General features: G+C 64.3%; 1 protein-coding gene across 2 annotated transcripts; it reads left to right on the top strand.

Annotated features, from left to right (window-relative positions):
• The first annotated feature begins 158 nt into the window (after positions 1-158).
• DHX58 (DExH-box helicase 58) lies at positions 159-4912 on the top strand. Of its 2 annotated transcripts, XM_074561562.1 has the most exons (12): positions 159-472; positions 592-793; positions 905-1095; positions 1336-1452; positions 1671-1797; positions 1887-2069; positions 2163-2419; positions 2550-2699; positions 2979-3140; positions 3469-3659; positions 3911-4007; positions 4270-4912. In XM_074561562.1, the coding sequence occupies exons 1-12, from the start codon at positions 284-286 to the stop codon at positions 4447-4449; spliced, it is 2046 nt and encodes a 681-aa protein (XP_074417663.1). In that variant the 5' UTR covers positions 159-283; the 3' UTR covers positions 4450-4912. The 2 variants fall into 2 exon arrangements, with proteins under 2 accessions (XP_074417663.1, XP_074417665.1); XM_074561564.1 differs by lacking the exon at positions 3469-3659 and having other exon boundaries at positions 4270-4908.
• The last annotated feature ends 8710 nt before the right edge of the window (positions 4913-13622 follow it).

The following is a 13622-nucleotide window of genomic DNA, read 5'->3' as shown; positions in this document are numbered from 1 at the left end:
GCTGCGCAGACTGGGATGAACTGGGGTGTGCGGTGCTGCCCTGGGGGGCTGGCCAGGGAGCAGGGGCCGGTTGGGGTGCGGGGGTCGGGGCGGGGGGGGACGGGACTGTACCGGGGCTGCGGGAGCTCCGCCAGCTTTCGGTTTCTCTTTGTGTCCGGGGCCGGGGCTCCCTGGGGGGGGGCTCCCGACAGGTCCCGGTGCCGCGGCCGGCGGGATCCCCCCTCGCTGGGGCTCCGGCAGGAGGAGGCGCCGCCCGCAGTTTCGTTTCCCGGCCGGGCCCGGGATGGGGGAGCGGTGGAGCGGGATGGAGCTGCGGGGGTACCAACGGGAGGCGGTGGGGCCGGCGCTCCGCGGCCGCAACAGCATCGTCTGGCTGCCCACGGGCGCCGGCAAGACCCGGGCCGCCGTCCACGTCTGTCGGCAGCACCTGGAGAGCCGGCCGGGCCGCAGGGTGGCCGTGCTGGTCAACAAGGTGCCCCCCCGAACCCCCTCCCCTGCCCCGGTGGTGACGGGGCGCCAGTCACCCGCCGTCCCCCAGGTCGGTGGTCCCGGGCTGGAGCTGAGCAGCGGTGGGGGGGTCTGTGGGCGCAGGTGCACCTGGTGGAGCAACACGCCAAGAAGGAGTTTCACGTGCTGCAGAAGGACTTCAGGGTGACAGCCATCAGCGGGGACAGTAGCCACAAGACCTTCTTTGCCTGCGCGGTGAAGGAGAGCGACGTCGTCATCTGCACGGCCCAGATCCTGCAGAACGCGCTGGCCAGTGGGGAGGAGGACACGCGCGTGGAGCTGACGGGTGGGTGCGGGACCCCCAGTGCTGCTCTCCCCATGGCCGGGCTGGGGTGGGACCGCCCTGGCCGAGCCCCCCGCCGCGGCTCACCCCGCTCCCCTCCCTCGCCCGGCGCAGATTTCTCGTTGCTGGTGATCGATGAGTGCCACCACACGCACAAGGAAGCCGTCTACAACAAAATCATGCTGAATTACCTCCAGCGCAAGCTCAGTGGGCAGCAGGACCTGCCACAGGTCCTGGGCCTGACGGCATCCCCTGGCACCGGGGGGGCAACCACCTTCGAGGGGGCCGTAGAGCACATCCTGCAGGTGGGTCCTGCGCCCCGTCCTGTGCCGAGACAGGGTGCAACGGCGGTGGGCACAGCTTCCCCTGGGGTGTAGTGGGCCATCCCTTGGGCTGGGTGTTGATAACCCTGTGTGCAGGCGCTGGGCAGCTTGGTGGCCCGGGGGGGACATCCCCAAACTCGCCGGGGTGCCAGCGAGCACCACGCGGCGTGTCGCCCTGGGCTGCTGGGGCTTAGGGCTGGAAGCGGGGTCTCACCCTTTCAGATCTGCGCCAACCTGGACACCGAGAAAATCATGTCAGCGCAGGAGGAGCTGCAGCAACTGCAGAGCCACGTCCCCCAGCCCAGGAAGCAGTACGACCTGTGCCAGGAGAGAGTGCAGGTGAGGGCGGCCAGGGGCCAAGTCCCTCCATCCCCTTAGCACAAGCCACGCTGAGGAACCGCTTGACCCAGTGCTTTGGTGCAGGGGGATCCTGCAACCCTCTGGGTCCCACTGTGCAAACATCCCCTAACGCTGGGCCAGGCTCTGGGCTGCACCTCCGAGGCTGTCCGGAGCAATGTCCCCGATTCCCCGGGTCCTGAGCCCCCCTCTGCTCCCAGGACCCCTTTGGCGAGCGGCTGAAGATGATGATGAGGCGGATCCAGCAGTACATGGAGGTGCCCGGCCTGCCGCAGGACTTTGGCACGCAGGTTTACGAGCAACGCATCGTGGAGCTGGAGAAGAGAGGTGAGGCGGTGGCAGCCGCAGGTGTGGTGGGGCAGAGCCGGCAGCCGCGGTGCCAGGCGGTGACCGCGGCGTGCCCCGTGCCTCGCCAGCGGCAGAGACGTTTTGTCGCAAGACACGGGTGTGCGCGCTGCACCTGCGCAAGTACAACGACGCTTTGCTGATCAACGACACGGTGCGGATGATCGACGCCTTCCAGTGCCTCCAGCAGTTCTACGCCGCCGAGCGGGACACGAAGGACCCCACCGAACAGTTCCTCACCGCCACGTTTGAGGGTAACGGGGGGGGGGGGGGGGCCTGGGGGCGGTTGGTGCTGGCTGCGTTTGGGGGGACAGGGAGCCCCTCTGATGCCCCGCTCGCCTGCGCAGAGAACAGGACGGGCCTGCAGGCGCTCGCCGGCGACCGGCGCTATGAGAACCCCAGGCTGGGCAAGCTGGAGGAGATCCTGCGGGAGCACTTCCAGCCCCTGGGGGCTTCTCGCGGCATCGTCTTCACCAAGACCCGGCAGAGCGCCCACAGCCTGCTCAGCTGGCTGCAGGACACGGCCGCGCTCCGCGGGCAGCACATCAGGGCTGCCGTCCTCACCGGCGCCGGCTACAGCAACCAGACCAGGCACATGACGCAAGTGAGCGGAGGGTGGGGAGGAGCCGGGGCTGCCCCTCTCCGCACACTCCGTGGGTGCCGCGGGTGCTGCCAGGGCCTCGGAGCCCTACGCAGCTGCTGAAGCTTCGCCCCCTCTCCACCCCCCCACCCAGAACGAGCAGCAGGACGTGATCAAGCTGTTCCGTGAGGGAGCCCTCAACCTGCTCTTCTCCACCAGCGTGGCCGAGGAGGGGCTGGATATCCCCCAGTGCAACATCGTGGTCCGCTATGGGCTGATGACCAACGAGATTGCCATGATGCAGGTATCTGCCCGGGCTCCCTCCGGCTGCTCTGCCCGGCCCCATGCCGGGGGCAGCCTGCCAGGATGCCCCAAAGCCGTGGGGGTGGGACACGGGGGCTCCTGCGTTCCCCGTGCCCGCTGGCAGCTCCCTGGGGATGAGCCCAGCCCCTGGCAGAGCATCTCTGCGAGGCGCAGCAGGGTACAGAGAGCGGATCCGTCCTCGCGGGGTGGCACGGAAAGGCAGGGGGGATCGGCCGTCTCCCTCCTCCGCTGACCGCAGCGTTTGTCCCTTCCGCTGCAGGCCCGGGGCCGTGCCCGTGCCGAGAACAGCGTCTACTCAGTCCTCGCCAAAGCCAACAGCAGAGAGGTCTCTCGCGAGCTGCTCAACGAGGACCTCGTGGAGCTCATGGAGCGGGCGATCAGAGCGGTGCAGGCCATGCCCGAGCAGGAGTACCGCCTCAAGGTGAGCGCTGGGCACTGCCCTGGGCACCAGCAGGGCCAGGCAGCTCCTGCCCGCGTCTGCTGCTTGGGGACAGCCCTCTGCACCCTGCTTCTGGCCGCCTGCTCTCCCCTCGGGGCAGCATCACCTGCACGGGGCAGCGCGTGCCCATCCTGTCCTGCTCATCCTGCTCTGCCCACCCTGCCGTGCGGCTCGCGCTCTCCGGGATGGCGCATCTCCCCGCGGCCGCGTATCTTGCCGTGTCTGCTGTCTGCCCGTGCCCATTGCCCCGTGCTGACCCCCGTCCTCCCCGCCGTCTTGTCCCGTCCCCCACCCCCACCCCCCCGTGCAGATCAGGGAGCTGCAGCGAGTGGCGGTTGCCAGCTGGCTGATGAAGGAGGCCAGGATCAGCGAGAGGCGGCAGCTGCATGACCCCGATGCTGTTTACCTCTACTGCGTCAACTGCAACACGGCGGTGTGCCGCGGCAGCGACCTCCGCACCGTGGAGGGCATGCACCACGTTAACGTCAACCCCAACTTCGGGTAGGAGCCAGGCGCTGGCAGGGGCGAGCGGGCAGAGCCCGGCTCTCGGCGTCACTCGCTGGAGCTGCCGCACTCTCCACCGAGGACGGGCAGGGGGTGGCAGCAGCCTGCTGCCAGCTCGCTCTTGGGGACACCGGTCCAGGGAGGTCGTGGGGGCCTTGTGGGACTGTGCGACTACGGTCGCACACCCCTGTTTCTTTCTGTCCCTCAGACCATTGTCCTTAGAGCACCTTTTGGCCCCTTCCGTGCAGGTTGTATTACAGAGTTTCCACTGGGAAGCTGCAGTTCCAGCGGACTTTCAAGGATTGGGAGCCCGGCTGCCGCATCGTGTGCAGTGAGTGCAGCCAGGTGAGTGCGGCACGCGGCAAAGACCGCGTCAGCGCTGGAGGGGCAGGGGGGGCCGTGCCTTGTGCCCCAGCTCCCAGCTGCGGACTGGAGCTGCATCTCCCTTCAGCACATGCCCGTGTGACGTGCTGCTGCGCGTGTGGGACATGGACACAGGCAGCAGGCTCCAAAGGGGGACGTACCCTGGGAGCAAGGAGCTGCCTCCGTCCCGGGTGTGCGTGGTCCCGCAGAGGATGCTGTGACTGTCCCCCCCTTGCCCACACAGGACTGGGGAATGGAGATGATCTACCGGCACGTGAAGCTGCCCATCCTCTGCATCAAAAACTTCGTGGTGGAGACACCGGCTGAAAAGAGGAAGTATAAGAAGTGGAGCGCCGTGACGTTCCCTGTCAAGGAGTTTGACTACGTGGAGCACTGCTCCAGCACCTATGGCCAGTCCTTCTAGCACGGGCTGTGCTCAGAAGAGGACTATTCTCTGGGACAGTGGGACCCTTCCCCTCACCCTTGGCATGGGACCCTCCCTCCAGGCCCGTGCAGACAGAGAGCCAAGGCTCGTTCCTCTTTTCCTCACTGCACTGAGCTGCCGCAAGCACATCCCTTGCCAGAGCCCGCGACTGCAGGAGGAGACTTTGCTGTGCCCACGCAGAAAGGACGAGACACGGGGATGGGAAAGCACCCGGACCCTTCCCTGCCCGCTGGCGGCTTCTCCTCGTGCTGCTGCCGTCCCCTCCTGCCCCCCAGTGCTGCCAGGCTCGGGGGGCGTCTCCACAGCCAATTAGCCACCCTGCCAGGTGAACCAGCCATTTCTCATGGGCTCGGGACACGGCTCAGTGTTTCTCAGGCAGCCTGCCGCCTGCTTTGCCAGTTTGATGGTCCTCCATTAAAAATATTTATGTGCGCTGGGAAGGAAGGAAGCGTTGGCAGTTTCATTCGTCGCGACAGCTCGCTGTGCGCAGGCAGGTTCGATGCGGGACAGCCCTCGCACCGGAGCCGGACCACCTCATCGCCCGATGAAGAGCCAGATCCCACTGCGCTGGCAGCGCAGCGGTCCTCGGGGGGGGACACATGCAAGTGCCTGGAGTTGCGTGTGTGGTGCGGCCCCAGTCCTACCCCTCCCTGCAGGCCCACTTGAGCGACCCACATCACCCACCCCCCCAAGACCAAACCTTCCCCCATCCCAGAATAAGCCTCAACCCCTCCAGGTCGGCTCGGCCCCACAGGAACACAGCTGGATTTGACCTTCTGGCAGCGATGAAAGGGCTGCTGGGGCTGAACCGGGGCACCCAGCGTGGTGCAGATGGAGTCACCCTGCCTGGGTGCTGGGCTCGGGGAAGGGGCTGGGTGTCCCTGCCCCGGCAGCTCATGGTCCCCCGTCCCCACTCCAGGAGCTCAGCTGGAGCCGCCGCGGGCGATCAGGGCTGGCCGGACCCTTTCCTTCCGAGCCGCGGAGGCCTCGGGAGCCGCAGGGCTTGCAACAGGACCCCGGTCCGGCCTCGGCGCGGGGGGGTTGTTCGGTGCCGGGAGTCGGGGTCCCCGCGGCCGGTTCGGGATGCTGCGGCGTTCCCCCCGCCGCGCTCTCCCGCCGGCGGTCGCTAGAGGGAAGCCCCGGCCCGGTCCGGCGGCGGGAGGAGGGCGATACCCGGGGAGCCGGGGGGCGCCCGGGGCAGCGGGACGGGCCCGGGGGCGCCGCCGCCGGCGGGAGGATGCTCGGCCGGTGCCTGGCCGATGTCGGGGGCGCTGCGGCGCTCGCACCCGCCGCTCCGTGCGCGCCCCTTCCCCGCGGGATCCGGCGCCGGCTCGGGCATCTCCCGTCCCGGTAAGCGGCGCGGTGGCTCCCGGGGGGTGCCGGGTCGCTCCGGGGGATGCGGGGAGGCCGCGATCTGTCCCTGCTCCCAGCCCGGTCCTGCGGGGCACAGGAGCTCCCGCGGCTTTTCCACCGGGCACCGGTGGCGGCAGGCGCAGGCGGGGACACCGGGATGTCCCGCAGCGATCTCTGCCCCCGATCCGTCCGCTCCCTGGGCAGCCACCCCCGGGAGCGCGGTAGCCCAGGGCTGTGGCCACCGGGGCTCCTGGCCGCGGGCCACTGCTGGCAGTTACCTCCAGCCAGGACGGGTGCTCGGAACAGCGTGTGGCTCCAGCCTGACTTTGAAGGCAACTGCTTCCGCCGTAATGAGGCATAGCCCAGTTTCAGGTGGAGTTAGCCCCCGGGGAAACATGAAATCAAACTCCTGTTCATCAGAAACTGGGTAATGAGGCCGTTTGAGTTATTTGTAGCTCTCTGTGGGCTGGAATGGCCTCTCCTACCTCTCCCCAGGCAGAATCCCTCCTGCAGGGACCCCAGATCGTTTTGTAAAGCTCAAATTGCCCTGATTTGTGCTCAGAGAATCCAGGCTGTGAGTTAACCTGATGGGTGCCCACAGTACTGGGTGGTACAATCCCTCACCAGCTTAGATGGATCTGGTTGTCCACTTCAGTGCCCAAGACCAGAATTTCTGCAACATTGATCCAAACTTGCTCATTTTTGAGGGGGCACACCTGACCCCATGGGGTACAGGGCCAGGACAGCATCACTCTGTGGGACTCTGGGTTTTGCAAGTGGGTCTGCTTGTTCCTCCTTGTACATTTCTGCTTTAGCCCCAGCCCTGTCTGACTTCTCCGTCCCAAGGGCTCGGTCACCTTGGGCCTGGCGGCAGGGAGCAGCTGAGCTGCAGCAATTGGTGCTGCGACCTTGGCCGGTGTCCTTCAGAGCCAGCTTCATGCAGCCAAGTCCCCAGGCTGCCTGTGGCTGGGCCAGCCCGTGTCAGGGCACAGGGACACGCATCCCTGAGACCCCATTAATCCGCCCTGGCAGCAGGGCAGCCTCCTCCGAGTGCGCTGTCGCTGCATCCCTCAGCCCGGGGCAGGGGCAGTGGCTGCTCCCCTCCAATCAGCCATGCAGGTCACTCCCACATTGATCGGGTCTGGAGCGTGCTGATAAACCGGCTTCAGAGCCACAGGGACTCAGGAAGGGTGATAATCCCCGTCTGACCAGGTTCAGCTGCCACAGGGCTGCCCAAGTGTGTCCCCAGCCCCAGCCCGCTCCTGGCAGGCTCTCCCCGTGCACTGGCACCACGTCTTTGCTTTGCACTGCTCGTCCTCCCGCCATGGATGAGACCCCCTGGCCAGGGGGTCCCTCTGCTCCCCCCCCCAGCCCACGGCCGGGGTCCCCCACGGGGGCTGCCCCCTGCCCTGTGCCACCCCGCTCTCTCCTCCCCATGGCGCAGCGTGCCCGTGCCTCCACAGAGAACCACAGCAGTCCCCGGCCCTTCAGGCAGCGCCAGCCAGGCTTGTCCTGTGATTAAACCAGCCTGAAACCCCACTTCATCGCTCCAAGTGCCCTGTCGATAGCCGGGCATTAGAGAGGGCTGCTGGACTGGGTCTGGCGCACTGACACATCTCCTGTCAATAACCTCTGGATTTAAGCCTGTGGCTCAGAGCATCTTTGCTTATCTCAGCTCCCCGGCTCCCCGAAGCACTTACGTTCCCAGCCACCATAACTCCCCGCCTGTAAGTGGAGACAGGCACCATTAGCCCCGCAGCAAACAGCTGCTGCAGCAAGTTTGGCTGGCAAAAGTGCGGCGAAGGTGTTTTCCAGCTGCGTTTTTGCGGGTGGGCTTCCAGGGCAGGGCTGGGCGAGGGGACGGGCACAGCCCCAGCAGCGCCCGCGTCCTCCTCCCCCGGCACCCTTCGCGCCTCCGGCAGCCGCGCGCGCGCTCACAGAGCTCTCCAGAGCGAGGGCGATGCGGCGATTTATTTTTATACAGCCCATTTCATTTATCGTCAGTGCATCAAGAAAGCGACAATTCACCTTTCAATGCACCAGCTGGAAAAAGAAAAAACAACAAAAAAAAACAAAAAACCAAAACCCTGGCTCCACTCTGCTTGGCAGCTCCTCAGATTGGCCCTTTCCCGAGGCTGGGTGTTTAGCAGAGCCTTAGAGCCCAATCTGTTCAGCTTATCGAAAAGTAGCCTGTGATGTGACTTGATTACAGTGTGCAAGTACCTTCCCAGAGAGAAAACTGCCAGGTATCAAAGGGCTCTTTAACTTAGCGGAGAGAGGAATAATAAGAACGGAGGGCTTGCAGATAAAGTCAGACAAATTGAAACTCAAAATCAGGTGCGGGTCCGCAGCGAGGAGGGCGCAGAGCGGCTGGAGGAGGATCCCTGGGTGCGTTTCTCAAAGCCATGCCCTGGCTGGACTGCGGGTGCCCGGGGCTGGGGGTCCCGATCCCACAGGGATGCAGCCTTGGGCAGCGGCAGGATGAATCCGGTGGCACCGTGGGCGAGGGGGATGGGGGACTGAATTCTGCTTCCCAGGCACATCTGAAAATCTCGCTGCCGCGTGGTATCGCTGCTGGAGCCTGGGAGCACGTCAGCCTCCGAGGTGACCTTTCCTGGGACAGCTGGAGCCTCCCTTTCTGTACCAGAGGAAATGCCAGCCTGGTGAAAACTGCTCATCGTGGAGGAACTCGATCCTGAAAACCAAAAGCCCTCTCTCCACGCGGCTCCTGCCTCCCCTCTCCTCTGTGCCGGCAGGGCGAGGGAGCCCAGGAAGCGCGGGGACATCCTCGTCCTGCTCCGCTCCATCGTCCCCGTGACCAACGGCTGCTCCTCTAACGATTCCCCGCCGGGAGTTAATCTCAACTGTTAGCATGTCAGGTTGCCGGCGGATTAAACAAGGGGATTAGCATCAAACAATTTCCCTCCCGTCCCAAGCGGGGAGGCAGGAAATATAATCACTGTGGTTTTATTCTGCTTAGGCTAAAAAAGCTCCCTGGCCCGTGGCCGGGCGATGCCAGCCGCGCCGGTGGCACGGGGAGGCATGTGCCCGGGGCGCTGCGGGGACATCACCTCCTCTGTCGCACATGAGTCCCCGCCGGCACCATGACGGGGATGCCAAGACCAGGGGCTGCTGGTGCCGGGGGGGCTCGGGGAGGTGTCCCTGCTGGGGGGCACTCGTGTAACTGCTGCAGCCTGTGCCCGGGGTGGTGGGTGCCACCACAGCTGGATGAGATCAACCCATTGTCCAGCTGTGATGGGGTGCATGTCGTCAGGGGCAGCAATTCCCTTGGCAGGACACAGCTGCCCTCCAGCCTGGGGCAGGGGCCGCAGCCAGTCATTAAATCCCCCCCCCAAGGAGGGCACAAAAGCCCCCAGGCAGCGACCGAGCTGCCCCAGCACCTTCCTCCCTGCCACTGCCGCTGCCAGCCTGGGCTCAGCTGTGGACGGCAGAGCATGGAACAGCCTTGCAGGTGCGAAAGCAAATCTGTCTTCCCAACGGCTCCGATTCCAGAGCCAGGGGACGGGTGACGCAGCTCCGCTCCAATGGCTGCGGTGCTGGGGACTTGCCAGCTCCCAGCCCGAGCCTCCTCCCCACCTGCGATCGCAGGAGCCGCTGGCAGCACCGGGGCACAGCGCTGCCCTCTCAGCCGCTACAGAAAAAGTGAAATAAACCCTCTAATCCGCGGTGTTTGATAAAAGGACGTAGCGCGGCTCTGGCTGGGGGTAGGGCAGAGCAGAGGCTCCACATCCCTTTGGACCAAAGCGTGGCAGGGAGCAGCCGGATTCACAGCCCTGTGGCCTCTTCGGCCCGGATCTCCTCGCTCCCTGCAGGTCACTCGGATGCTTTCATGGCTTTTCATCCCCAGCGGCAGTGCAGGCGAGACGCGGCTCCTCTCCCTGCAGCTGCCTCCCCCGAGCCACGGCCCTGGGGCCGAACCGCCTGGTCCCATGCCCCAGGGAAGGCTCTCCTGCCTCTCCTGCTTCTCCTGCCTTTCCAGACTCACGGCTTTCAGGGAAACTCGTGGGAACCTCCGTGCCCTAAGACCAGTCAATGGGCTGAAATTGGCCAAAAAGGTCCTGGGCAGGCGCCGCTGGGTGGGCAGATGCTGCCCCTCCATGCGCACCTCGCTTTTCTAGGAAATCGGGCTAAAAATACCGTCCCAGGGCTGTGTGGCAAAAGACATGGCGGGTCCTCAGCTACTGGAAGCCCGAGTGATTTACAGCCCGTAGCCCATGCGTGATCCCAGCCCCGCTGTCCCTGGGGCAGGGATTGATCCCGGCACACGGCACCCGGGGCCGAGGCCAGGGCACAGCTCCGTCGGGAGGAAGAGCTGGGGGGAGACTGCAGGTACCCCCTTCTCCAGCGCTGCCAGCCGGGTTTGCTTCTCTCTTTCTTGCCATTTTTTAGGTGAGTCTCTGTATTTGGCCTGTGCAGCGCGGCGGGGGGGTGAGACCCAGGGATGGCTCGTCAGGTGCCGGCACAGCCCTGGGGACGGCGGGGACCCGCGGGCACAAGCTGCAATATCAGAAAATTCCCAAAGAAAATTTCATGCGCTAAACAAAAAAAAAAAAAAAAAAAAAAAAAAAAATCTGAGGGCTGCGATTCTGCTGAGACCCGGCTTTATAATTGGATGTGTCAGAAACCGTCACGCTTAATGCGCAGCTGCCAACGCGCCGGGCGGTTCCTCGTTATGCTCCCGGCCGGCGCTGCCTCTGCCCCTCTCCCTGCCCAGCCCCGCCACCCTGCCGCCCGGCAAAGGTGGTCCTGGGGGGCTCAGCGCCCCAACCCACGGCAGAAACATCCCCAACTGCTGCTGTGCCCAGCCGGGTGCTAGGAACGGCTGCCATGGGAGTGCTGCTCGTCCCACCCATTCCCGACACCGACCCCTCCGGAGGGGGGCAATCCCCCGTCTCCCGTCCCGCGCCGGTGCTGCCGGCGGCAGTTGCGCGTTCCTGTGTAAGGAAGCAGGAGTTTTTGCACCTGGGAGCCACGGACCACGCTGTCACCGTCGGCCTGGCGGGTGCTTCCAGCCCATCACCCCTCGCACGCCACCCGGCCGCTTCTCCTCCTGCCGCCGTGGTTATTTTGGCGGATGGTTTTTTGGTTGTTTGCTTATTTCCCTCCTGCAGTTTCTCTGCTGTTACCCGAAACGGGGCATGGCGGGACAGCAGCGGCGGGAGAGAGCAAGGAGCGGCTTCTCCCTGTCCTGCGCAGGGGACGGTCCCGTTGCGGCGGGGCCATGTGCCGCTCTGCAATTTGTCCAAACTCCACTCACGGGTTTTAAGTCCTTTTGGTGTTTGATGGAGAGGCCGGCGCTCACAGGAGAGACGGCACACGTAAAACGGAGGCTCCTGCGCGCCGGTCTGCGGTCGGGCAGGTCTGGCTTGTACTTTCTGTCACCGAAGCCTGGGATGCTCAGCAGCTTTGGTGGCAAAAAATGCGTATTTGAGCTTGTTCCTGGAAGTTCTTCAATGCTGTTCACCCTCCCCAGCACCGTGCAGAGCCTCGGGCTGCGCAGTGGGACGTCACAGCCCCTTGGTCAGGTCGGGCTGTGCCTCCCACCCATCCCCAAAGAAAGCCCCCGCGGAGGGGCTGGGGCGTTCGGGGCTTCTGAGGAAACGTCCAGGTTTTTCCAGAAAAAGGCCAGGATTTCTGGTTCGTCTCTGCGCCAGGGACCAACAGTCAGGGCCAGGCACCGGGGAAATCTGGCTGCCTGGGATTTTCCAGCTTGAGGAAAGGTCCAACTTGCACCTGAGCCTCCAGCCCTGGGAGCGGGGCAGCGGGGACCACCCGAGTTTTGCCTTGCTGTGCCTCAGTTTCCCTCTCTGCCACCAGAGAAGGCGGTGGGTTGGTGCCAGCACCGGCGAGGCCGCGGCAGTGCCGGCGAGGCGTGGGAGCCCAGCAGCCTGCAGCCGCCGAGGAGGAGTGTGCCTGTGTGTTCTTCACCTGAGTAATCAACCTCTTTATCCAGTGTTTGATTAAAGGCCACAAAACATATTATCTTTGATTCTTTTGCTTTATTTTTTGTTCCCTTCATTTGTCCCTTGGAGAGGAGGGTTGCTCTGGTACTTATTAGTCACAAAGCCCTAACCTCGCACTGTGTTCTTGCTATCTGAGAAATGAATTATTAATGGTGCATTAAACAGAGACTGGAAAGGGGCCCTGGGACGCTGATAATCAGGAGCTAATTGAGGAAGAAATGAGATACCGCTCCCGTTGCAGAGTGAGGACTGTGCAGCGCTGCGATACCAAAGGTGACCCTGCTGCAGCTCCTGGGCCGACTGCGCCAGGGTCTCCCTGCCCGGCCCTCGCCGATGGGTCACGCACGCATGGTCTGCCCTGGCCAGGATGCTATTCCATGACCGGGATGCTCTGCCCTGGCTGGGATGCTCTGCTGTGGCTGGGATGCTATTCCATGACTGGGATGCTCTGCCCCGGCTGGGATGCTCTGCTGTGGCTGGGATGCTATTCCATGACTGGGATGCTCTGCCGTGGCTAGGATGCTATTCCATTGCTGGGATGCTATTCCATGTCAGAGATGCTATGCCCTGCCCTGGCCAGGGTGCTATTCCTTGGCTGGGGTGCTCTGACATGGCTGGGATGTTATTCCATGACTGGGATGCCCTGCTGTGGCCAGGATGCTATTCTGTGGCTGAGATGTTATTCCATGGCTGGGATGCTCTACCCTAGCTGGGATGGTCTGCCCTGGCCGGGATGCCCTGCCCTGGCTGGGATGCTATTCCATGGCTGGGATGCTCTGCCATGGCCAGGATGCTCTGCTGTGGCCAGGATACTATTCCATGGCCCGGATGCTATTCCATTGCCGGGATGTTATTCCATGGCAGGGATGCTATTCCATGGTCGGGATGCCCTGCTCTAGCCGGGATGCTATTCCTTGGCTGGGATGCTATTCCGTGGCTGAGATGTTATTCCATGGCTGGGATGCTCTGCCCTGGCTGGGATGCTCTGCCATGGCCGGGATGCTCTGCTGTGGCCGGGATGCTCTGCTGTGGCCAGGATGCTATTCCATGACTGGGATGCTCTGCTGTGGCTGGGATGCTATTCCATGGCTGGGATGCCCTGCCCTGGCCGGGATGCTATTCCTTGGCTGGGGTGCTCTGATATGGCTGGGATGTTATTCCATGGCCGAGATGCTATTCCATGCCCGGGATGCTCTGTGTGGTCCCCATGCCCTGCTGTCCCAGGCGCGTCCCGCCTGCTGTGGGGGACCCGCGCAGTGCCCCTACCTTGCAGGCAGGGGGGCCACAGCAGCGGGTCCTCCAGAGCCGCTCCTGAAGGGAAGAGGCAGTCGGGCACCGTTTCTCCCTGCGCTTCAGCGAATCCCGGGTGAAACGGCACAGCTGGGGAACAGCCCTGGGGACACAAGGGGACCGGGAGCAGTGGCTGTGGCTGTGGCAGCATTTGGCAGGAGGGACGAACGTGGCCGTTGGAGTCAGGGGATAAGCACAGATTTTTTCCAGGCTGCCCACGAGCCGGCAGAGAGCTCAGCCCAGCGCCATGCCCACGTGCCAGTTGAGGCTCGGACGAGCTGGGCGGAATGGAGGAGAGAGGATCACAGAATCCCAGAATCCCAGCCTGGCCGGGGCTGGAAGGGCCCTCTGGAGATCATCCCCTCCAACCCCCGGCCAGAGCAGGGTCACCCAGAGCAGGTGGCACAGGAACGCGGCCAGGCGGGGTTGGAATGTCTCCAGAGACGGAGACTCCCCCACCTCTCTGGGCAGCCTGTGCCAGGGCTCTGCCACCCTCACAGCAAAGAAGTTCCTCCTCCTGTTGAG

The sequence above is a fragment of the Larus michahellis genome, chromosome 18, assembly GCF_964199755.1.
Source record: "Larus michahellis chromosome 18, bLarMic1.1, whole genome shotgun sequence".
NCBI lineage: Eukaryota > Metazoa > Chordata > Aves > Charadriiformes > Laridae > Larus > Larus michahellis.
This window is presented reverse-complemented; position numbering and strand designations above follow the sequence as displayed.

Bases quoted from the DNA above. Each gene is read 5' to 3' on its own strand.
- DHX58 (XM_074561562.1), top strand. From the start codon at position 284: ATGGGGGAGCGGTGGAGCGGGATGGAGCTGCGGGGGTACCAACGGGAG. The intron at 2,700-2,978 runs GTATCTGCCCGG...CTTCCGCTGCAG, and splicing joins ACGAGATTGCCATGATGCAG to GCCCGGGGCCGTGCCCGTGC. The intron at 3,660-3,910 runs GTAGGAGCCAGG...CCTTCCGTGCAG, and splicing joins AACGTCAACCCCAACTTCGG to GTTGTATTACAGAGTTTCCA.